The sequence below is a fragment of the Crocodylus porosus genome, unplaced genomic scaffold (assembly GCF_001723895.1).
Source record: "Crocodylus porosus isolate Cpor-Errol unplaced genomic scaffold, CroPor_comp1, whole genome shotgun sequence".
In the NCBI taxonomy this organism is placed as follows: domain Eukaryota; kingdom Metazoa; phylum Chordata; order Crocodylia; family Crocodylidae; genus Crocodylus; species Crocodylus porosus.
The window spans coordinates 63,483,929-63,509,909 of NW_017728909.1; the positions used below are offsets into that span (position 1 = coordinate 63,483,929).

Here is a 25,981-nt window from a genome sequence, read left to right on the forward strand (position 1 = left end):
TAGAATAACTGCATTTTTTTTAATCACATGCAAGTAATGGGCAAAGTAAAATCATGTATCAAGAACCACTGTCATGATTAATTCAAGTAAACGGTCAACAGCCGGGTTACCAAAAAGATAAATACAAAAAACAAGTCAGACTCATTTGTGACTACAAACCTGATGATTGCACAAATTTTTCTTTGCCTGAACTATTTATTGTAGAAGACTGCAGACAAGAAGGTTGAATGGAGTCAGTTGTAATGATAACTATTTTTGGGCTGTCAGTAAATCAGCAGATACATTTAGGGCTCAAAACTGTAGTGAAAAGCATATTGCTAGATTCCTGCATGTTACAACAGTTAGGAAAAGCAGAAACAGTTCATTTGCATACTACCTAGACAACTATTAAGGCCTTGTTTTTTTTTTTTTCTTTTTAAAAAAAGGTACCTTATTATTTTGCACCACTGCAGCAGATGCAAAATAAAAATCACTTCTGTTGGCAGTTATACATGAAGAACAGGGATAAATACACTCTTCATTACAGCATCACTAAATAAATTTAAGTGGGTAGAGGGACAGGGAAGAATGGACGAGTCATGTTCATTTAAAATCAAAGACAGACTGATAGAAAGGCCCATCTCAAAATTCTTTCATTTCCCTCAAATAAAAAGGCAGCTGTCCCACTTAAAGGAAGTCCAGGCTAGGAATGTGCCGACAACTTCTTATCTAGTTCCAGAGCTCTAGTATCTCCATTAGCTTTGGCATTTGCTATAAGCACCTGAGGGAATAAAAGAGAAGCATCAGCATTAGCAAGCTACTGTGGTAATATATTTTAATCTCTTCTACCCAGCTATCCTAAACAGCCAAATGGCCAGAGTTCAAATGAAATGCTTCAGGATTATGCATCAGCTTGCTTACAGCATACAGCTCAACACTGCAGACCTTTGCAATACAAGACATCACCATTTGTCACCAGGAGAAGAGAATTAAGTTCCATACTAGCAATGAACCAAGCATTCAGTTGAAGAGATCCTTCTCTCTGTCAATGCAAGACTGTTCCCTGCAGTCCAGTTTACTGGTATTTGGCAGGCCTACACTTTATATGCCATGATGGAGCTGTTCTTATACAGCACTGTCAAAAGTTCTCTGACTTTTCATTTAGGATTTACCCTTTCTTGATTTAATTTTAAGACCAACTCCCACTAGAAGCCTTTCTTCTATTCAAATAGTTCTATCAGCTTGGTGTTCAGCTATTCATAGGTTTGTCTGGCACTTCTAGGCTTCCTGTAATCACTTAGTCAAGCTATGTGTATGTCTTAAATTTTCCCTTTTAAGGAAATCCCTCCAACTCCTAGCTATTTTTATTGCTTTTCTCAGCAATCTTAGTTGCGGTCTACTACCCAGAAGAAAGTACAACAGAACTACTAGTATTGCCAACTCTTTTGTCACAAGCTTCAAAATGCAAGTCTAACATGGGAAGTACTGACATCTCAGTACAAATGTTGCTTTCTATATTGAGACTACTTTTTCTCCAAAAGTCCAAGTCACTTAAAGCAAAATGTTATTGTTCTAATGCATGCTGCTATATTCATCAATAACCTGGTAGCTGGAAGAAGTTTCATCTCAGTCCTTCTTTGACTGAAGAGTTAAATATGAAAAGAGTTAAATATGAACAAAATGTTTGTGCACCAGCCCTGGAGACCACAGCAAAAGTGCTAGGAATTCTTGGCTCTGCAGTGGTCCCAGTACTAGAAATTAGGGCTGTGCAAGTTTTGGTTGCCGATTCAGTTCGGCGGAGATTTGGCCCAATTAGGTGGCTGAATCTCCGAATTGAAATCAGGAGAACCTTTAATCTCTCCAAATCAATTTGGAGAGATTCAAATATAGACACAGCTTTAAATGTTTTTTCTACATACCTCAAGGTACTAGGCAGCTTGTGAATGCTGAGATGATGGGGCAGATAGAGTGCGTCCCACAGGAGTGTGGGGGTGTCCCCAGTGCACTTGGCAGCAGACTCAGAAGTGGACTGGAAGCACTTCCAGTCTGCTTCTGGGTCTGCTGGGGAGCACGCTGGAGCCCCCACCATGCCTCCTGGGTCTGGAGGGGCACCCAGGGTCCCCCTGCAGCCAATCAAAGAGCTAGGGATGCATGGGGGGGGGTCCCCCAGCACGCTCAGCACCAGACCCAGAAGTGGACTGGAAGTACTCGCTGCACCTGGTACCTCGAGGTATGTAGAAGAAAACATTTAAACCTGTGTCTATGGCCAAATTGCTGATTCTCTGCATCAGCATCAAATCTTCAGATTTGGATTCAGTCTAATTGAATTGGGACAGTGAACTGAATCAATGAATCAAATCACAATTCCCAATTTGGGCCAAATCCCAATCCAATATGGCCTATTCGCACACCCCTACTAGAAACAGTGCTAATAATTTCAAGCTGAAGGATGTGCATTAAGATAGATGCACCATGACATACAGCTAAAGGAAGGATATAGCAACCAAGAAACCAACTAAACCAATTCATACATGCACCTCATTTACTGCTGTTAAAATAGAGCTTCAAAGTTTAATGCCTGGATTAAAAAGCATTCTCCCATGATAAGAGTCTTAACAATGTAGCAGTGAGTCCAACTGCTTCCAAATCAATGTTTAGCCTCGCTTGAAATACGGAAGTATTTGTTAATCTGGGTCTGACAACTAAACAGTTTACCTAAGGTCAGAAAAGAAACCGGTGGCAGAGCTAGGAAGTGCACCTTGGTCTGCCAAGTCAAGTCCAATGGCTTAATGAAAAGGCTATGGAAGTCTAATATGGATTTAGAAGAAGAGTGGGGGTGAACCAGGGGAGAGGGTAGGGGCAGAAAGTTCCTTAAAAAGGCAAAATCAGGCCCACAAGCTGGGGGATGTTAAAAAAAAGGCTTTCCTTAATCCAGCACCTGCTTCCTTTTAGCCCTATCTTAAATTGTTACATTGAGAAAATAAGCTGGAACATTTAAGAGCATCATCTCAATCCAGGTTTCCAAAAAGTGCAATTTAAATTAACTCTGCTATTTCTTGGGCAATGCTTAGTACAACAGGGTTTCACTTTAAATTTAGAACAACAAGCAGTCCTGATTCTTCATGGGGGCTGCAAAGGAAATGTTGCCCTGAAAAACATGTTTTGTACAAAATTGAAGTGTGCATGTGTTAAAAACTGGAGATACGAGGAAATTTAGTGTGCTTTACATCTTTTGAGTTACTGCACAGATGTTTCATTTAAAAAAAGTTACTAAACTATTCCTATTCAACCTGCTAGGAAGTTAAGGAAGAGAGGCACACTAATGTAACTTCTAAGGCCCCTGGTAGACATTAAAATAATGGCATTACTGGGAACTGAATTCCACTTGAAACTAGAGCTACACATTAAACAAACCTACTGTAATCTGATTTACTGTATTCATTTTCTAACAGTTTTTTTGTTGGACATAAAAAAACCCAAAACCCTATTGCCAAAATAAGTTACATGCTCAATGTCAAAGTTTAGAAAAGTGTTCAGGATACTGACAGACTAGAAATTAATCTCTGGCTAATATTTACCAAGAAGGCCTACAAGCCCTTCACTTAGTTCCTCAAGTCAAGGTCTGCACTGATTTACACACCATGGAAGTCCACTCTCTATAGTATAATGCATGGAAAGAAAAAAAAGTCTGATCCCTGAAATTCATTTGTGATCCTTGGATCTAGACAATTTTGCACAGGAGACAAATCAAAATTCACTGTTTATGAGTATATTGCATCTCACAGGCTTTATAATAAAAAGAATGCACCTTACATCTATTAATTCATAATCATCTTTGGCGTATAGGTGTTTTAGGAGGTACCAGCGTGCAACTGACACTATAGTTTCTGGATACCCCGGCTGATACACAACTTTTTCCAACATCCGACGAGTCTCCCTAGGAATAAATGTGGAATTTAGTGATCAAATCAAGAGGTTTGGTCACAGTAACATGCATGACTTCTCATACTAATCACACCAAATAAATGTCTTGCTGCATTAAAACACACACCAGCCATTCACTGGAAGCTCCATCAGTTTCTGCAAATTTAAGCTTCAACTTAAATCTCCTATCCCTTATACTACACAGCTTTTCCCAATCTTCTGCAGCATGATCCAGTGGATCAACTGTGTAACAATCATCCAGTCGCTGCTTCCTGTCACATCTTAAAACTGAACATATGGCCAGAGTGCTCCTGTGTCTGGGACTGCCTGCCAGCAGATCGGCACCCCTACCTTCCTCAGGACTGCAACAGAACAAAGGATTCCAATGGGCTCCCATGGCTGGGAGCACTGAGCACCCAGCTTGCTAGTACAGGGGGAGCCCGAGATCATGATCCTGGGCTCCCTGTGGCAATAGGATATGATTAGGATCTGATCCCTGATCCCATAATTGTGCCTCCAACCATGCACATGCAGCATTGCAGGAGGCACAACTGTTGGGACAAGGGATCAATTTGAATTGCACCTTTAAAAAGAATGTTCGTCAGCAACCTGTAACACTACTGCAAAATTTCAATGGATTTTTCAGCTTTTAAAAAGTTGAACCAACATACCATTTTGCTTTCATTTGACTGAGGTACATTGTACTGTAGAGAATACATACCTTGCTCCCATCTTGCGACTGTACTGTAGCAGTGCTCGCAGAAGAACTGCCAGAGGACAGAAGGAAAGTTTCAAGGCTTCGGTTGTTGCCTCCTGCACTAAAGATGGCCAGTGATCGTTTGAAACATTAGCCTATAAGCCAAAAACATAGCAAGAAAAGCATTAGTAGCCGTTATGTGATCAAAATGCTTTGCTGTGGTGTATAAGTAATATTTGCTTGTAAACCTTTTCTCATATTGACATTTGATTCTGGGAGTCAGGAAAGCTAAAATGTTAGTTTAATTGCACCAAAAATCTTCCTAAATCTTATACTATAAGAAAGTTAGAAAACCCGAACTATCTTTCAACCACCTCTTGAGCAGCCCTGCAAAAGGTCCATTACCATTCACTTGGGGAGTGACTGTTTCCCCTGTAAAAAATGATGTTCTTTTAAAAGGATAGCTAGGATGTATGACAATTTGGTATAGCTGACAGGTATTTGCCAGATTACTTTGGAGTGACTCGTGCATCAACCTTGCTGACAAACACCTATGTTCAGTAATAAGTTAAAATATCAAACTGAATTGCATTTCATAATGGAGGCACCATTCAGTAAAATCTTATTAAATTCAGTGAAATATGCAAACAAGCCAAACATGGTACAGTATCAATGTTTTTATATACTAAATGCTTAGGTTCTCACCAAGATGGTTAGTTGGGGGGGGGTGAGGGGGAGGGAAAGCACCCCCACCTCAAACAAAGCACACCCCCAAACCAGGGGTTATTTTTCTAATCAAGAAACAGCCATTACATTGGAGGGGTCCAAGGAAAATGTGTAAGCGGTCTGTTCATAAACTGGATGCAATTTAAGTAGACTCAGGTTGACAGCAGACAGAGCAGATACCTTCCTGCACACAGCTCTTTCGGCAAAACAAGAAGTTTTTTTTTTTTATACATACAGTACATAGTTAAACTTGTGGAACTCACTGCCACAAGAATTTGCAGAGGCAGATCATGAATTTGTCTAATTCATTTTTTGACCTAGTTAACGAAGACAAAATCCAGTAGGAGCTATTAAGTAAAACAGTAAGGTATGTATCCTCTGTCAGCTCTAAATCCATAATGGCCAAGGGAGGGAATTACTCTAGAGGGATAGTATATGGATGGGGCATACAAAAAGTATCTACTAGTGGAAACACTATTGTAGGTTAGACGAAGCACTGGATGACCCAGTATAGCACTTCTTGTATTCTAAAACATGGATAGAAAGTTGTTTTAAGAGTTGTTATCTGCTTCAAGTAATTAAAGCCATTATGAAGATGGATTAGGAGGAAATATTCTACACCAGTTTCAAATATTGCAGTGATTTGAAAGTAACCCAAGTGCTTAGGTACCTTGTGCCATAAGATTTTTTTTTTTTTTTTAATTATTTTTATTTTATTTTATTTTTACACCGGGTTATTTTATGGCTGCAATTTTTGCTGCAGGCGGTTTGAAATGGGGAACAAGTTATCAGAAATGAGAGCAGAATCATGTGGAGAGGTACTTTTATTGGAAAGTTTTCCTCTTTGGAGGCAGATGGTACTTTTTACTAAACAGTTTTCTCCCACTGATCAGGAAGAAAGACAGCTTAGTTTTATATTTTGAGAAACCCTTCTTCCCCTAGCCAAGATCAATCAGGTAGTCTACTTAGTGTCAATTAAACATTAAATTGTCTTTCCCATTTAGCATTTAGGACATTAGACAAAACACCTTTTGCTTTTTCTTTAGGGTAAGTCTTTTAGCTAATGTTCTCTCACCTACTGAAGAGATGAATGCTGTGACATTCTTCTTGATGCTAAACAGCAGTAACCAAGCAGGGCACGCTTTATCTTACTGCGTAGTTAATGCATTCTCAGAAGTCCCATACTGCTTATAGGTGGCACTGTACATCACCTCCAGAAAAAGCTTCAATAATAGCAGCCTATATCTTGTTTAAGGTGCATTCTGCTGTAACTAATTATTACGGTCCTTAGAAAGGGCAAGGGATAGACTTATCTTCTTTAGGCTTTAAAGTTCCACAGGAGAAAAAAAAAAAAAAGGTCTTTTAAAGGCAACTGCCCCACATCTACACCAGGGTACTTCAAAATTCACTGGCAAAACACAAATATTAGCAAAGAAGTTAAACAATAATAAAACCAATTACCTAGACAGGGCCATATGATCAGCAACTCCAAAGTTTTGAAAGGGTAAGTTTGAATAATGGACATTGATATTTTTAGGGGAAAAAAAAAAAGGCATAGAGGCAAAATTAATCCTGCTTTGGTTATTCAATCCATTTTTTTTTTAAAAGACAGAAAGCACTTGTGGAAAGAAGTCCAAGAAGCAGTAGGAAAGCTTTAAAAGTCAGTGTTGTTTTATTCCTCATCCTTATCGCAAAATGAGAACTGAATTTTTGGCAAAAGTTTGAGAGTAGTAGTTCAAAGAGTGGGTAGGATCCACATGGTTTATGCACGGACTTCAGAAATTACTAAGGAAAATGACAGTACAGAAGCCTTACGTTACATGGCTTTCATTTTAAAATAGTTTCATCATACTTGTGATGTACCTACCATGCAGATTTCCAGGGCAAGCATTGCTAGCCTGAGCAGACTTGATAGCTTCCCATGCCAGTTACCCTGCTGTGATGCCAACTGTAGACTCTTTCTGTAACACATCTCTGCTGCAACCATCATTCTCTGAGATTCATATACTTTTGCCAGCCACTGAAAACAAAAAGCAGGACATTCTGTTTTAATGACCCACCAAACACTTAAATGTTTTTAAAATATTTGACTACAGAAAAAAATAGTTTCCTTGTTTCATTTAACTTATTAACCCACAATCACTGGTACCAACCTACATGAGTTACTCAAAAAGTATATTCAGCCAGAAGAGCTTGAATCTTCCCACTCGGAGTGAGAGTGTGGGTGAGAAACACCACCTGAACAATGGTTATTGACAGCTTTTCCTTTGGAACAGACTCTATATACTAGATTGAAGGAGATTAGTGTATCATGATTCCACTGGACCATTGTGAGGCATTCCTAGTTCACTGTGTTTAAGTAGAGAAAACACAAAGAGGAAGATACAGATATGGTAGCCTCAGATTCTCACCTTATGTCTGAAGTTTGAATGGGCTTTCCTGGTAACTTTGTTCTTGCATACCAGAGTAGAGAAGTGGTTATCAAAATATTAGTTCTCTAACTCTCCTAATAGATGAGATTATTTTGCAGGAAGGCCATTTAGATGGATAAATACTACTGAAAGACTCACAGGAGGGACCATTAGCTTTATTAAAACAAGACTCAGATACCCATGGTGATGGAGGCTTCCTATAGAGGGAAAAAAAACAACTACCCTGGCTCCTGGGGAACCCTATAGGCTGTAAAGAAGTGTGAAGGACAAATTTATTATCAGCAGATATGGCAGCCATGTAAAGCAAAACCATTTCCACACACACCATTTCAGAATTGAATCTGGACTACAGTAGGGTTAATGACCATCCCAGAATAAAAATGGTCGTCAGTCATCTATGTTGCAAAATGGTGTTCAAGCCTGCAAGAGGCTATAGCAGGAATCAAAGAAGTCCATATCAGAGCTGGTGATCTTTGCAAACTGGTCCGAGTTGTCAGAGATTCTTGACATTTGAAACAATCTCTAGTACAAAGGTTCTGGCCCAACAGAAGTGCAGGACTTCTATTAAGATAATCCTTTATACAGGACGCACTGAGGATTTCATCTTATTAAGTCCTAAAGACTAAAAGAAGTTGCACATGTTTCGTATTGCAAATTAGGGGCCAGATGTGACCAGGAAAAAAATTCCTTGAAGTGTGAAGGGGTTTCCTCAACTCACCCTTTGCATGTGCAAGGATGAGAATCTCTAGGGCCTACAGGATTTTTTCCAAAAAAACCATGGACACAACAAGCATTTCTCCAATACTGTTCTCATAAGATCTTGTCTTTATACTCAAAAGGGCAATGATGTCACCCTTGCATGAAGCTGTTCATATACCACTGCTCTATAGCTACAGGTCTGAGGCAGCTCAGCCACCTGATACAGGGGGCATGAAGTCCCACAAGCACAAACCCTCAAAAAAAAATCCAACGAGCCACAAACCTTTGCATAAATGATGTCTGCACATCCCAGAGAAGAAGGCAGCAATGGCCTAAAGATTTGACACCTCAGCATTATCCTCCTTGTCACTGATACAAGAGGTCTAATGGCCTTGCTTTGTTGTCAAACTGTAGTGCTTAACTTGACTTCATTAATTTGTAGTGACTGTAATAGTGCCATACTTTCTGGACAAGTTTCTAAATTACAACATTGCTCATTTAAAAGATAAAAAACCACAGAAATGCACCAGGCATCTTGTAGAGCAGCAGAGCAAGTGGAGAAAAATCTACCCAATCATCCTGTATTGCAGGAAGACTGATTTTTAAAATTACAATGCAACTTTCTCCCTTGACAGTGACAGACTGTCAAAAAGGCCTGCTTGCTGCTTAGAACCTGATGTTAAAATATGAGCCAATCACTACTGTGTTATAGCATTTTCGCAGCAGCAGTGTTTGCTAGATGCAAAACTTCTCCTGATGTCGAAGAAAGGAGGGAACAAGCCTTTTGATATGAGCCTAACCTGAATGATGGAGGAAGCTTGGGGGGGCAGGGAGCCTGGATCAATTTGAACAGAGGAGAGAAACTCTGTGCCAAAACAACAAGCAGAAAGAAAGCAGAGGAACAGTGTTGGTCTGTAAGAACACATCCATTACTGTCTGGACAAATTACTTATTTGTTCCTAGGAATGTACGTTAAGGTACCTTAAGCTGAAAATATTTAAATTGGAGACTTATGATTCAGAAGCTAGGGCTAATGACACCTGACAAATTCCATTCATTAAGTCAACCTCTAAATGTATCCTTTTCCTGCCTCTGTCATCTCAGAGAAAGCTGTTGCAAAGAGACCTTTACTTGTTGACACGAGGAGGGAGCACAAATGATCAGGTTCACCCAAGATGGTTAGCAATTACTCATCTCCCTCACTAGGTGTCAGCAAGCACAGGAGAAGCATGTTAAACTCCAAAATGACCATTCTGCTCAGATGCTTCAATATGTACTCCTGTCAAAGTAAACTACATGGACTTACATGCCAAGCTGCAACTGAAGAGCCGCTGGTCATGACCGTTTTACGGAGTTCCTCCAGGACGGTATCTGGAAGCTCTTTATGTGACTGCAACAACTGCCTACACTGAATTTGCCTCAAAAGTAAGAACAGGGCTGGCTGCTCAGGACAACTTTTTAAACCCTGAAACCAAAAACAAAGTTTTTAATGAGTTTAAGTGAATGACATTTTCAAGAACTATATGAACATTCTTTATGTTTCTCTGTACAATGCAAAATGGGGAAAGAAAAACCCACCCTCGCCTCCTACTCAACCTGCAGCAAGGTCTTTGTCATGGTTTAACCTGCACCTTTCTACACACAAGGGATATTCCTAAAAGGAAGTCTAGGGTATCGCACACTGAAATTGGCAAGGGACATGCACTACTCTCAGGCCTCACAGGGAATTCTTAAAAAGAACCTGCCTCTTACATTGGAAGAGGTTTGGAAAAATTAGCTTTCTTATGAAACTGGAGAATGTAAAGGTGGCGACTAAGGAATCCACAGTGCCTGGAAGCAAGTGGAACAATAAAGAGCTTCAGAGCTGGCCTGATGACACAGAGCTGTCATGTGGATGGACCTGGCAGTGAGAATATCCTGAGCAATTTGTGAGTTTTCAGGCTAGCCTCTCCCGATTAGTCTGGTTATTTAAAACAGAAGCTTCAATAAGAGGTTTCCTAAAATTGGAGAAATTCCTTAAAAATTTCTTTAGCAGTGTTAATACTTGCTAGGATTCAGGTGAATGCCTCTGATTTGGCCTAGTGATATCCGACTTGTTCAGCAAGAACTTGAAAGGTGAGGTTGGGCTACAGAGGGGAGGACCAACATGAACAATACTAAGAAGGGCAGTCATGTTCCATAACCACCAGCTGCACTTCTATTTGGACACAAGCAAGATGATAACCTTATATGATGTGGGTGTGAGGTCAGGTGCAAGTCCTTCTGCTTTAGTGTACTGAACATGAGTAGTGAGTAATCACCATATGTTCTCACATATTACATGTCCCAGAATAAGACATGCACGTAGTTTCTAAAAGATGAAATGAAGAAAAACATCTTTCTTTGAAAATACTGGCAAGTACAGTATTCACAGATAGAACAGGCAGCTGCAGTAGGAGGAGCGCAAAAACCTGTGACTGCTCTGTTAACCCCTAGCTGCAGGACGTGGCAAGCACTGCTGGCTGCCCATCTGGCTCAAGAAGAGGAGTGACAGTTTAGCTTGACCAGCAGCACCTATTAAGTCAGCTGAAGGCCAATCCTGAAGGAGGTGAACTGCCTGGCCCCTCTTCTCAAGTTGGGTGGGCCCCGAGCTGACCTGACAGGCACCACTGACAGCCCATCTAACTTGAAAGGTACTCTGGCTCCCACAGAATCAGGCCCTCAGCTCTCTGCATTTCCAAACAGACATGCATCCCCACTTGCAGCAGCGGATTTAAAAAACAAACAAAAATGTGTGTGGCACATGTGAGTAAATACAGTATTTAGTCAGTCAGTTTTAAAAAGTTTCTCTCTCAAAGGAGTCAGCAGTTGTTACATATTTGACTGTACTCTGCTGCTCCTATGCAGTTTATCATTACATACAGGACCCAGGAATTACTGCTGTTTCATGACTGTGCCAAGCACCAACAGCAGAAGTAACTTTACCTTTGTGCAGAGAGCCTCAGCTTCTGTGAGTCTACCCATCTCTTTTAAACCAGTAATAGCTTGACAAAGAGACCAGTCTTCAAGAGCTTGGATGTAATTTGCTGGAAAATTATTTCCTGCAACTGTAAGCAAGTATAAACATGCATCAAAAATGGATTGGTGCACCTGCTTTATAACCTTAATACATGGCCAACCCAAGTCTTAGTAACTAAAAGGCGACCTCATAATGAGGTTAGGTCACAGAGGCTAAGCAAGCATTTCCTAGTTTTCACAAGCATAGTAAAATGGCAAAAGGTAAACTAAAAACAGCACCATTTTAAATATCATGCTTTAACTTTTAGGAGGCAATAAAAAAGTCCTTTTGAATAAAAGTTTTGCAAATTTCTAAGTCAGCTAAATGTCAGGCCTACAAATTAAAGTTGCCCTTTAAGTAAACATTACCAACAATGTAACAGGATATTGGACAGGTTTAACAATATATGAGTTCATTCAACAAACGTTACAAGACAGTAGTTCTTAGCAGCATTTTAAACGAATTATTTTGAAAGCTACATGATTCTTAGCTCAGGATTTCTTAAAAACAGTCAAAGCTCTGACCTTGTATCCTACCATCCAAAGTATTTCATAATTAGCTAGAATTTAATGAAATTGAAGTAATTCTCAGCTTCTCCTCAAATCTTCCTGACCCTTATTTGGCCTGCACATTTGCACAATGTATGTAATAGTTCATTTAATAAAATCATAGTTCTTGGTGAGCTATTGGTAACAGTGTCAGTTCACCAAGTCCTGAATAGTTCTTGGGCAGTGTTTATAAAAATATTCTTTATGTTCTAAGCTTAGAATAGTAACTAACTCTAAGCTATTTCTGGAAAGTGCATTTTAAACTTTTAAAATAGGTCTCAAATTTTAAACAAATATAAGAATATAACTTGGTAAATCTGTTAGAGTATTTATAGAAAAGCAGAAAGGAAGAAACAGTATTCTCCACTTCCCCCAAAAAGAAAAAAAATCCAAACAGTTCTATTTTTATTTGGAGAGGAAATTCATATGAAATTTCACACATACAGAAATTACAACTGTTCCCATCCCTGGCAAAAAATGAGAGAGACTGTAGAAAACATTACATATGCATCATGGTTGTGGCACTCTTCATAAAATGGACACAGATGCCAGAAAGATGTATTGGGTTCACTTCTAGAGAACAGAATGAAAAGATCCGTATTGGGAGGCAGGAGGAGGTGGGGAGAGAGGTAGATAAATATTAGAAACCTCGCTACGTAGAGACACAAGGAATAAGTTCTCTGGCTCCTAGCTGAATGGTAGTAGTTAGAAAGGTTAATGTCCATGTGGCAGGTTTACCTGGTCTCATTTCATACCCTGCTACTGGCTCAGGTTCCTATTTCTTTCTCTTTCTCAAGTGGGGGAGCTGTATCCTGCAAACTATGATTAGCTTCTCTCTTTTGGGGAGTCCTGTGTGTAGAAGTCTGCAAATAGACAACTCTTTCACTTGGCCTTCCTAGCTGGCTCATCACCACTAGCACAGGTTTCTTAGGGCCCCTCTAGATATTCAGGTAAAAGGGCAATGTGGGTGGCAAGACATGTGATGGTGAGATCTAGCATCAGATCCTATCACACCTTACTGCTGGTGCAGTGGGAGCCTGGAATGACCATCTCAGGCTCCTCCTGCACAGGCAAGTAGCAAACTCCAGCAGCTGCCAGACTCTCCACCTCTGTAATGCCACACAGCCGAGTCCTGCAGCTGATCATGACCCTACTCTCAGCCCTGGCAGCACACAGTGCACCCCTGTGGCTGGTGTCAGCTGGTGGGGCTCCCAACTGCAGGGGCATAAACCCTGCTACATATTCAAATTAAAACTGGATAGAAACCAGATATAAAGTTATTACACATTTTCCGGCTAACTTTATAGCTGGATGGACCTTATGGTGTGGTAGTTAATTTGCATGTGTAGCTGGTCTAAATTAACTGCACAGTTACCCAAAACGCATGTAACATGTAGAAGAAGCCTTAGTCCTTGCCACAGAAAAGAACTTTCCTTCCAAAGGAAAGGAGAGTGCAAAAACAAAAACAACACCCTCCCCCCCCAAAAAAATTTCATACATTTTATACGGACTCCCTTTAGACCTCTTTAGATAGTCAACTTTCCCAAGCTCTCTGGGGATTTCTTGCTTGAGGCTGGATGGTCTTCCCACTCGCTGCATATGGTGCAATGACTTTGCTTGATCCCAAGTCTACTCTTCAGGGAATCACAGCCAGTGATGGCATATCATCTAACTATCTTAGTTCTTAAACACAAGCAACACCCCATCCCCAACACATACACCTGACGCTTGTATCCTTTGTTTTACCTGGTAAAGTGGGCAAAACCTAGTTCAGCTGCCTTGGTTGCTGAGCCCAAAACCTTTAAAAAGGGCCATCCCACCCTGCAGTAACCAACCAATGCATGCTATTGACATACAGAGGTGAGTGCTGACTAGCTATCACTGAGGGAGGGAAACACCTGCTTTGACCCACACGGACGTTGGGAACATCTATTCATTATTTGATACAAGTCAAAACGAATGTATTTGGCCATATCCATTCACTTTCACATCTCTGGAACAAAATGAGGAAAAACTATATAGAAAACTGGAAGTAGGAGAGATGCTCACTTAAAAGCACTAGTTACTAGGCGTGTGTGAAGCGGGCCCTATTCGATTTGGATTCTGACTGAATCAGAGACAGTGATTCAGTTCAGCCAAATCTGAATCTGAAGATTCAATGCTAATTTGGAGAATCAGTGAGTCAGACACAGACTGTTTTAAAAGCTTTAAAAGTTGTTTCTACATACTCTGAAAGTACCAGTGCAGTTTGTGATCGCTGCGATGCTTGGTCATCCCACAGGAACATGGGGGGGCCCTTCATATGCTCAGCAGCAAACCTGGAAGTACTTCCGGGTCTGCCAGGGAGTGCACTGGCACCCCCCACCCCCCGTGACTCCCCAGCTCAGAGACCCTGGGTGCCCCCCCCATGCCAGACCCAGAAAGCATCAGTCACCAAGCCAGGGGGGATGGGAGGGCGGGCGGGGGGCAAGGGGGGGGCCTGTGCGCTCGCTGGCAGACCCAGAAGTGAACCGGAAGTGCTTCTGGTCCACTTCTGGGTCTGCTGCCGAGCACACTGGGAAGCCCCCCGTGCTCCTGTGGGACACTCCATGCACCCATTGAAAGCTGTCTCTATGTCCAAATCTCTGAATTAATTTGGAGGGTTCCAATTTGATTCGGAGACATTAAAGGGTCCTCCAATTCAATTTGGATTCAGAGATTCAGCCACTGAACTGGGCCAAATTGAATCAGGAACCAAAGCTTTGCACTACTAGTTACTTTATCAGCCTGTACTTGAGTAATGAGAGAAAGTTTTAAGTGATTCCCTTTAAACTGTCAACTAAAAACAGATTTGCCAACTCAAAAAACATTAGAGAAGTTTGCTTTGTCAAATTATGAGAGAGTTCAGAAATGTCTACTGTAACTTACTTTTGGCTGAAACTGTGGCTACAAGCATCGTTTCCAGATCTGTTCTCCTAAGCTGTGTGTTGTTCAAGCAGACAACAGTGTTTTCAGCATGGCAGGCAGCCATTAGCACCGCCCAGGCTGCAGGGTCATCTGAAAAATAACGTGGCACATTTTGTAAAAACACTGGCATGCCATTTGGAGTAGTCCTTACCATATGAAGTGAAGAGAAAAAGCAGTCTAGTATAAATTTTATACTAAAATAAGCCAATGGATCCTTGAGGATATTCAACAACTAATGAGAGGGGTGGAAAAGCCAGTCTTTGTAAATTAAGGCCCAGACCAATTCTGAAAATGGATAAGTATATTCTATCAAAGGAAGGTTTGCAGAATGATATAAATGCTTTGAAGTAGTAGCACCTTCTATTTGAAACAGTTTTGCAAGCTTTTAGGCTCAATATCCTTGCATGTAAGTATTACAGCCATAATACAAAGGGAAAAAGCTGGCAGAGAAATTAAGCAGTTTGTAGATTTGCAAAAGTCTATTATAGTCTCAGAAACTGAGAAATAAATAGCAAAAGCCAATCTGGTGTCTGCTTTGGGATGCTGCTTTCTAGCATTTTCTGCCTGCAACAGCATTCCCACTTCTATTTCCAACACTTTTTGCCAAATGCCATTTGTTATGACAAATGCATTTACCTTGAAAAGCAACAAAATGTTTGTGACTCTTACTGGTTCAGATATTTAAATTCATCTGGACACTAACTATAAAAGAAACACCCCTGTACTAGCAGTGCCCTTGATAACAGGTGAACTGGAGCAGCCCATGCTTTCCTCAGACAGGATCACACTAGTCTTTGGAAAGCACAAGGAGCACGGGAAGAGAGGACAGTTGCAGACTAAACAGATATATTGTTCTCTTTCTTGGAAATTTCCAGTGGTGGAAGTTTTCCATTGCTATACTGATAATTTGTACATGGCCATATACCAGGGACACTCAATCTCTCACCTGTAGGTCAGATCTGGCCAACAGGTCTCCACATGGACCTGACGAGAGCCCTGCCACACAGGTTCAGGTGCCCAATCCCAGTGCACAGGGCTGAATGGGGACAGGAGCAGTGCCAGAAGCTTGGGGCCCCAATCCCAGCATGCAGGGCTTGATCTGACCTATGGACCAGGACCAGCCCTGTGCCACTCTGGCTCAGAGCCAAAAGCTTGAGGACCACTGCCATAGACCACTGGACAACATTCATCTAGAAAAATGAAATGCAGTCCTTGACAAGGTCTGCTGGTTTTGAACCAATTACATTAGCCTAAGTCTGTATTCTATTATAGAGCCATCCAGTTATGGAAAAGTACTGAATATGCATTATTTCTAACCCTGTGCCCTTCAAGTACACAGTTCTGCATAGGTTATTCATTAAGATATGGAGGCTACAATACTTAAGTCATGATATAAAAAAAATCTTGGAGAAGGGAGAAAAAGCCACACACAGTGATTTTTCTCACTTCCTGCATGTTTTGAATAAAATTTCATCAGTATCTGAACAACACTCGTTGTAAATAGTTACAGGGAAGCTGTAAAGGTTTCAAGTGCAATTCTACCCTGAAAGAAAGGTTTAAAAGGAGAGATTATACAGGGGTTTTTGTTTTTTTTTTTGTCAGAGCAATGGCTAAAAAATTTTTCAGTTTATGTGTAGAGTAAAAACCCAAGCAACTGAACCCATGGTTTGTTTGTTTGGTTGGTTGGTTTTTACTGGCTAGCTTTGTAAGCTCCAGATGAAGTTAGAAATTTGAGCTGCTATTTTTGGGTCAAGCACCGCCATTAGCAATGAGTATTTTACAATAAGAATTTTGTGTTTGTCATGGTGAGGGTGCAAAAACAAAACCCCCTCTAAACTTCTCATACATTTATATTGACTCCCTTATATTCTTAGAACAGGTTTTTCCTTCTACCAAGCCTTAGGTGGAGAAAAAATCCATCTCATTATGCTATTACAGAAGTTTGACATTGTACATGCTAGCAGAGACCTGTTTTAGATTAAGCCATACATTGAGCATCACCATAAAATAAGGCAAAGTTTAAAAAAACCCAAAAACAAAACATAACTCCAAGGAATATGATTTTATTTGCTTCCTCATCAGGGAGTTTGTACACCTCCAATACAGGGCAACACGCAGGGATCCTATAGAGTGCAGTCTTTTACTACACAGCCTGACTCATCTCTGCCATGAGCCCATCCTCTGTATGGAATGAAACGAGAGTGCTGGTACATGATTAGGTAGATGCACAAAGGACCACACTGAGGCTGTAAAAGAAGGCCTTTTTTCAGGTATTTTCCAGCTTTAGTGTGCTTCTATTTCACAATTCATGAGCAGGACTTGTGTAGTGGAACAGTCAGATCTGCTGTACTGCTGAGCAACTGACAAAAAGTTAAAGGGAATGAGCTACACTTTGCCAAAGGGCTTCAGGGATGTTTGCTAACACCAGAGAGAATCCGATGAGAAGCAGGAATCTTGGATTCCATTCCAGACTGACCAGAAGTGCACTCGTGTAGACAGACACTGTCGCCCTGCCCCATGACTTTCACTGTGCCAGAACCGTCTTCTCCACCACAAGGTTGTCCCAATCCTATTCTTTTTACCTACCCAATTCCAGTTCACACTTGGCATATTTCTTATTCCATTTCCAGCCCTGTGGGATGCTATTACCTGCCCCCTCTAAATCAGTGCCTGGTGCCCCACTCATCCCACCTTAATTACTCTACTGCAAAATACCTGATCAAAAGAATTCTCCTAAAAAGACTGGAGGAAACATAAGTAGAAGTTTTTCCACAAAAGCATTAATACTGAGAATTTTAGTGAAGAGTTAAGTCACCTGGAAAGAGATGAATTGCCTTTTGGATATTCTTTAGTGGGTTGTTCTTCTCATCTTCAATTAAATGACAGCCTGCTGCCAGCTGATTAACTGCAGTATTCAGTAAGGCTTTCTACAAATGAGAACACAAGATACTTAAAAAAGTATCTGGCAATTGAAGATGATTCACCTTATGGTTATTTATGGAATTAGAAAGTCTATTTAAAGAGATGAAAAGAGATGAAAAAACATGCCACACACCTTTCCCTGGTTTAAATCAAGTATCCGAGCAATACTTCCTGCCACAGCTCCTCCCTGTAAGGTAAGATATTGAACTGATTACATAATGAATGCAGCACTTTTACAGGACATATTAAAATTAGATCATGTTACTAAATTTTGAACAAATGTAAACTAAAAAGCATACATTCAGGTATTTTTCCTTCCACAGCAGCGAAATCTGTTCTCTTGTTCATATTCCCATAACTGATCTAAAACAATTATCATATTATGAAGATTAACAAGACTATTGATGAGCTCTAACTGTTGCCCCATGAAGAAAGGTCTTAGTATACAGATGCTTTTCCTTGCATTTTGTTTTGCAGCTAATTATTACAAATGAAAGCAAAGTGAACGTTATCTTAGAAGCTGAGGTAGCAAACAAATAAGTTAAGAAACACTTCTGCTTATTAGAAAAAAAAATACATGTGCACAACAAATCTGTCTGTAAACAAATCAGATTCCTTGGGTGTGTGTGGGGGAATAAAACAACTAAAAAGAGTAAGCAAAAACAACTGTGCATAAAAGTTGATAAAGTATTAATGTGACTTTGCAGTGTCTACAAAATATGTATACAGCAGGCATTTATAAAAACAGCTTAGGCAAATTTTGGTTTGAACTTTTTTCAAAAAGTTAATTCACGCTGAACAACTTGTACTGTCCACTCTAACATGCTCACCTTTGCATTTTGTGGTGTATGGAGAGGAACTAGTCGAGACAAGAGAGACCAGAGGGCAGAATTATCTGGATTGCTACAGGAGACAACAAGGATATTTAGAATGATTCTGCCTCAAACAGTACAAGATGTGAACCCTGCTTGTTACACTGTGTAAGCAATTATTTTCAAACTGTGTAATCTGCATTTCCCTCCCACACCCAGCAGGCATTAAGTTTCCTTGGCTAGTGAATTAAAATGAAGAGCTATCTGTGCAAATTCAAACACTTTTCAATGAAGTTTATACTACAAGTTTAGGTTTCTTCTGATGAGCATTAAGGGAAAAAGAACTTTAGTATAATTTGAAGAGGGGGAGGGAAGAAAGAGAGGAAATAGGATAAACGTCTGAAAATCTTTCAGAGACAATAGTTGTAAAGGGCATTTTGTGCTGATGCTCTAGACTATGTAAATATTACCACTATTACCACATTTGAGTCAATCAAAAAACCTCCCAAAGTGCTTAGCTGTAAGAACATTCAGCTAATAGAATGAACTGCCCACTAGGTCATTAAAGATTAGGTTAGAAAAAGACTAAGGGAACACTGCAAGGAGGGAGGGGAAACCCTGCTGCAATGCAGAGGGCTTTTCCTACAGCATCAGCAGGGATCCCATTCTTTTCTCTTTAAATGTAAAACATGGATTGGGCTTTTTTTTTAAAATCAGAGTATCTTGGATTTTTTTTTTTTTTTTTTTTTTATATATACACATAGCATATCAGTTGAACACAATGTTTTATTGATATATTTACAATTTTGCAATCTGGAAACCTACCAGTGCCTCAATCATTATAATAAAGTAAAAAGCAACTATATATTTTGGCATTTAATTTGGGGAGTTTTTTAACCATGGAAAAATCAGAGCTGCCCCTTTTACTCACCAGGATGCAGGTCCAGCTGTGGTCTCCCCCACTACTCTGGTGCCAAGTAGCCCTGACATACCAGTGCCCTCCCTCTGCCCATGCTGTTGCCTCTCACTCTGAAGCCACAGATGCCCCAGTCCTGCCAGAGCCCCCCACTCCCAACCCACAGCCCCTTTCTCCCCTCTCCCCCCCACTCCCTTCCAGTAGCAGCTTCCTGCTGGGTAATTTTGGATTCTACTAATTTTTGGTAGAGGGTAATTTTTGGATTTTACTAATAAAGAAAATTTCAGAACACGTACGTATGGATAGCTTTGGAAGCTTGCCTCTGTACTCCCACGTTTCTGCCTTGCAGTGCATATACAGCAGATATAATAAGGCATCTCTCATATAAGTGATCTTTCCCTTTTACATGCTTTAGTAGTTCTTTAAGAGCTGCTGTTGCTAGCGTAGCATCTTGTTTTGCCAACCCAAGAGCACAAAGTGCTTGCAGACTTTCGGTACTGGGTTCCTTTAATATAGAGCTGTAAATGCAATGGAAGATGGGTTATTGTGGAATAAAAGCTGTACTTATCAACAGTACTGTAGGACTGTTTGTCAATTTTTACTTATCCAAGTGTCCCAAGAGCAATCTGTGTACACAGATTCACTGAAAGTTGTGACTGGCTCTTGAAAGTACTATTAAAAAAAATGCACTTTGGCTCCTACAACTAATATAACAATAACAACCCCACTACAAAAGTTTGGATTAAACTAGATCGGTGTTCTTCAGCTGCCTACATACTCTAGTTTCAGCCGAGCGCACCACACAGAAGGATAGTGTGTGTATGCATATGCAGAACACAGCTGATGAGGATATGAGAAACTGTCCTAACACCTGTCCCAGACGTCTCTCTGAAATGAACACTTTTGTCCCATTTTGTTCAAGACACTGGGATGCCCTGGACAGGTGTTCAAATGTATGGTCGCTCTAGAATGGGGACACGTTCTCAACCCTCTACATCTACCCACTGCCTGCCATACCCTCTTACCCCAGAGAAACCTTTGTTCCACTATAGTCACAAGATTATGTATATCAAAGTCAAGGGCATCTATTAATATGGAATTGTGCACAATGGACTATATACTTCACTCTTCCCAAAAGCAGTTCTGAGGAGGGAAGACTTTACATCAACTTTCTATCTAGATGGAATGTATTAAGTGTGCACTGGTACCAACTCAGACATACTTTCTGTCTCCAAAATCAAGACTGAGTCCCTTTTTAACTCAAAAAATAATTTTCTTTTAGTACATAAAAGCTTATACAAAAAAAAAAATTATAATAAAAATAAAACTACCCTGGTTATTCAGAGATACATTTTATAAAACCTAATGGCATTTACGTAAGGTCTGAGACAGAGTACATACCCTATTTGATGATCATGTTCTAATATGGCATTACCTATAGACATTTATCAGTGGAAAAAAACTAGGTCCCTACACAAACTGGCCCTACTTATTGTTTGGGCCTCTATTTAAAAAAAGACAAAACAAACCAAAAAACCCTAAATCAAAGATTTCAATTTCCTACATATTATTTTTGCTTTAAATGCACTAGATTAAAGAAAAAAAAAAAAAGATTCAACATTCTGGTCTACCAAGCTTTGCAGGGAGGAAAACAAACAAATAAAAGGTTGGTTATTTTTAATTTTTCACCTGTGGTCCCTTTTCTTAGAATCACGGAAGAGTAGCTCTCTTTTCTAAAAATCACAGTTACTCCCTTTAATACTAGCTCTAGTAAAAGACTATATGTTGAAGTACTTTGCATCACTGCCAATCCACTGTTTTAAAATTTAGAGACTGTTTTATATTCAGTGTTGAATTTATTGCAATATTACAGTTGAAGTGTACCAGTTTTCTTTAATACAAGTGACAAATATTATGTAGGAAGTTCTTTTTGTTAAGGTTCATGATAAAAATAGAAAGAACACTGCCATGACTAACCAGCAACATTTTCCCACATCCTGTTAATCATTCTTCAGGATTACTCAAAATTAAAAGTGTATTAATCTGTGACCTCAATTTCAGTAATTCGATAGGTTTGCTGGCAAGACAGAGTTTGCCAATATGGCCAAATTTCTGTCAGACTACTCTGACAGAACAAAAATACTGGACTCTTATTTCTGCCTACTAGTTGTCAAAAGGACCAGTAACAGATAAGGCAATCAATCCGGTCTGAAATACTAAAAAAACCCAACAAAAACACCTGGCTACTTAAAAAGAAGTGTGGAAGTGAAATAGGACTGTTAAACCTACGCATGAAATCTACGTTACCACAACACCGTGCCAAAATGTTGAACACTTTTTCAAGGGATTTTTGATTACAGAGAAACAAAAATAAGTTTAATTGGCTAGCTTTCTTGTAGCTGGATAATATTCTGGCATTTGGAAAGGTTAAAAACCCTACATAGAAGTGTTCTGTATTTTTGAAGAAATTTAGAAGAGAAGTTTTTTTGAAAGGAATGTAACAACAATATAAAATCAAATCAAATGTGAATAACATATTTGTAGTTCAAGCAAATACACATTTAGAGACAAATGCATACAACCTCAGTCTTCATAACTGCAGAGTACATAGGCATGTGCCATCAACTTGACTAACTAGTTGTTTTTAGATTAATCCTTTAGCAGCCCTTCTGTCCCTATACCGCCTTACAGATACAAGCTTGCAAGATTTAAAGCTTTTAGAAAGAATTTAAATTCTGTCAAGTGCACATATATGTTTACACCACCACATACCACTTAAACAGCAGTGTCTTTGCAGCATCCACGTTATTCTGTTTGTATTCTATTATTGCAAGTGCTGTTAAGATATCAGCTTTGTCATGTTCAGATTCAGCAATGGACAAGGCTTTTTCATAGGCTGGTAACATTAAATTCAGAATTAAGTTTCAAAATTAGAAAAGCAGCAATAAAATGTAAGAGGTCTCTGAAATGACAAGGATAATACTATGCATATATACAGTCTCTGGTTCCACAGTAACATTTTTCCATAGTAACATTCTGCCTTAGTGCATTGGTTGGACAAATGGACACTGTTGAAACTGCACAAACAAGTGTAAATCTGTTCCCCCCCGACATCTTGTAAGTTCAAACTTTGCAACTACTAAAACGTTTTAAAAATGTAATAAAAGCAAAGAACAAAAAAAAAAACCAAACCAAACAAAAAAAACCACACACAAACTGATAATGGAATGTCTATGGAAAGAAGTGTCCACTGTGTATTTAAGAAATCCTCTCTGATAATTTAGGATTATTTAAAGTTTCTGCATTCAGTTGATACTGAAACTCTTTAAAAACTTCCTGATTTAAATGAATAGACACCTACCTTTAATACTTTCCTGTAGAAGCCCCTTTCTGAAGTAAGCTAATGCTATTCCTACAAGGTCATCAAATTCACTGAGACAAGTTGACATATAAGCCTGGATGGCCTTATCGTATTGACCTATGCCACTAGAAAACAAAACACATACACTTAGATGTGACCCACAAAAAGTTTTCAGTATTAATTTTAGGCAGATGAAATTTATAAAGCAACATAATAAGTACCATATGATAAATGTACAAGTCATAACTTTATATTCGTTAATTACCGTCTTTAGGAGCTGGACAATGCTAATGGAAAGTGACCAAGTTTGCAGCAATCAGTTTTTTGTTTAAAAGAAATACTGATACTTCTTTATTCTGTCAAGATCTTTCCATGGACGCAGTACCAGCTTAGTAATACAGATATTCACAACCCCTTTTCAGCTGCATGACAGCTTTAAGTTGCTGCTACCAGCTCAGAAATATTAACATGCAAGTCAAATGTCTGAGATGAGTGCTCACAAGATAAAGTGCAATATTTGAAAAACATGAGCGTACTTATATTAAGAACAGGTAGTATCCATAGATTAGCAAAACATACAAAGATATTGCCTAATTATAGATGGGGGGGGGGGGAGGAATCACAGCAAGATTCAGAGATGTGGGGCAGAAAATTTTCCCAAAACAGAAAATTTTCCAGTGCTTTATTTCTTCTGGGGGAAATTTTCCATTTCTAAAAAATTCATTGTTTCATAAAATTCATTAGTAACAATGAATGGATGCCAATACAATGTTAGGCAAGCTTGGCAGTTTCGAAGTTGTAATTAATATTTTTCTGGTTATTATTCCTAGGAAGTGTGTAAGAGAGTATATATGTTTTACTGGTTTGTAAACAGGAGGGCAAATACATTCACATCATAAACCAAAAAATCAAGTTATGAATTCACCTAACTGGCTGTGCAGGTCAAATCAAAACCAAAGCATGGCATATCATGCATGCTAAAATTAGTGTGACAACAGTTTTCATTGTCTTCATTTTTTCTCTTTAATTTAAACAAACAATATAAGGGAATTACATGCTATTGTGTACTGTTTTTACACATTTTATAAGTATTTCAATAAAAATAATTGCTTTCCACCTAAAGCTCTGAATTTGAACATAACATTTAAACCACATTAAGTGTGTTGTATTTCATTTTTTTCCTAATCAAATAACTCTCTTCAAATACTTGTGGCTACTGGGACATAAAATTAACATGGGGGTACTTTTTTAGCTTTGTTTACCAAATACAAGTCAAATAAACAGAAACCAGATCTGCTAAATCAGATCATGCTCTATTTGGGGCATTGGAAATTTTTCCAGAAAACCCACATCCCTGGCAAAATTTCCATGCAAGACTGTAACTACAGAAGTGACGCTAGACTGAATAATAAAATAACCCAACAAATAACAAACTAACTAACAGTTAACTGCTGTATAGATACAAGTGTTAGTCTCATTTTGTCTCAACGTATGCAACAACTCTACTGTTGTGATACCTGCTATCTCAATTTTTAAGACCATCTCTGAAAACTAAAGAGTCATTAAGAATTACAGAAAGGCAAGCCCATGAAATGATCCCACTGGTTCTGATCCTCAGATTGAGCCTGGAGATAGGTACTTCTTCCCAAGAAGAGTTAACCTCACAAGCCTTGCACAACACAGCTGAAGCTACACTAAAAAGGAAGGCATGCTTTGCAACTGTCCTCTAGTAATTAGGATTTTTTCTACATTCCCTGAGACCAAGTTCTGAAAAACATGAATGGATATCAAGAATGAGGCAGACACCATAAAAGTCTTGCCAGATTGTTTCCCCAGAAAAGTGTGTGTCAACCAACTCCATCAGAGGAACTCTGAATACAGGATAAACTGTCTGCTGAGATTTCTTAGGAGAATTTCATTTCAGATTGCTACAATTCAGAGTCCAGTATGGGGAACCTTTAGAAGTTCATAACAATGTCCACCCCCACTTGCACAAAAATTTTTTTTAAAGGTAGTGACAGCCTGCAACAAATAGCTACTTGCACTCAAACTGGATTGCATGGGGAAAAAGAAAGGGAATATTTCAAGTCAAACAGCAGGTAGAAAAAAAACAAAATGAGAAAAAGGACAGTTTATACTTCCTTTAAACAGCTACAGGAGAACAGACAATGTTATGCTACAGCTAACTACTTTTCATTATTTTGGGTACAGCTCTAGCTCAGAACAACAGAAATGATTTAATGAAGATGCATGTAAAAATAAACAACTTACTAAAACACTACATTTTATGCTCACAATAGATTAAAGATGACTACTGTACCACTAAACAAAGGATGCAGTAAACCAGTGTTGTAAATCTTGTTTTATAGATCTAATATTTTTTAGCATGAATACAAGGCCTTACTCTTGGATTATCAAAATTTCTAATAACTACTATGTCAATCAAACTTTCTGAAGCAGTCACCAATTCCCTCCCAATTTTTACAGTGCCCAGCGGAATGGGGTTTTGGTCCACACTGGCTCCTAGGCATTATAATAATAAATTAAATTTAAAAATGGCAACTACTTACCACAGTGATCTACCATAATTTCGCATTGCTATGTTCCACTTCTCTTTATCTTTGGAGTTCTTCAATAATGATACTGCCCTAGAAAGCAGATGTGAAGTACAAATATTTTCAAGGGTACATACAAAATGACTGTTACACTGTATACCCATATATTTCAACTGGAGGTGCAGTGAATTTCTGGGCTGATACCAATGGCTGTTTTTAAATGAGCCACATCATCCGATGCCGAGCCGATTCTGATATGTGGCCCGGCAGCATGGACAGTGGTGTCTGGTTGGTAAGTGTACCGTAGTGGAAGGGGTAAGGGAAGGGGTGTAGGGGAGCAGACAGAAGCCCCTGCGGTGAGGAAGGGAGTGGGGCTGGGGCAGGCACTGCACAGCAAGGGTGGAGCGTGGGACAGAGCCATGAGCAG

General features: G+C 39.4%; 1 protein-coding gene across 1 annotated transcript in view; it reads right to left on the minus strand.

The window, feature by feature from the left end:
* TTC37 (tetratricopeptide repeat domain 37) overlaps positions 1–25,981 on the minus strand; it is a 76,052-nt gene continuing 50,071 nt past the window's right edge. Inside the window, exons 28-41 of the mRNA XM_019532390.1 lie at positions 25,570–25,647; positions 23,000–23,124; positions 22,411–22,534; positions 19,935–20,156; positions 18,741–18,813; positions 18,044–18,097; positions 17,804–17,915; positions 14,950–15,078; positions 11,422–11,543; positions 9,764–9,922; positions 7,194–7,346; positions 4,625–4,755; positions 3,793–3,916; positions 1–760 (exon numbers count right to left, since the gene is read on the minus strand). Coding sequence (XP_019387935.1) covers positions 683–760; positions 3,793–3,916; positions 4,625–4,755; positions 7,194–7,346; positions 9,764–9,922; positions 11,422–11,543; positions 14,950–15,078; positions 17,804–17,915; positions 18,044–18,097; positions 18,741–18,813; positions 19,935–20,156; positions 22,411–22,534; positions 23,000–23,124; positions 25,570–25,647 — 1,684 coding nt within the window. The 3' untranslated portion in view covers positions 1–682. The remainder of the gene's footprint in view (positions 761–3,792; positions 3,917–4,624; positions 4,756–7,193; positions 7,347–9,763; positions 9,923–11,421; positions 11,544–14,949; positions 15,079–17,803; positions 17,916–18,043; positions 18,098–18,740; positions 18,814–19,934; positions 20,157–22,410; positions 22,535–22,999; positions 23,125–25,569; positions 25,648–25,981) is intronic.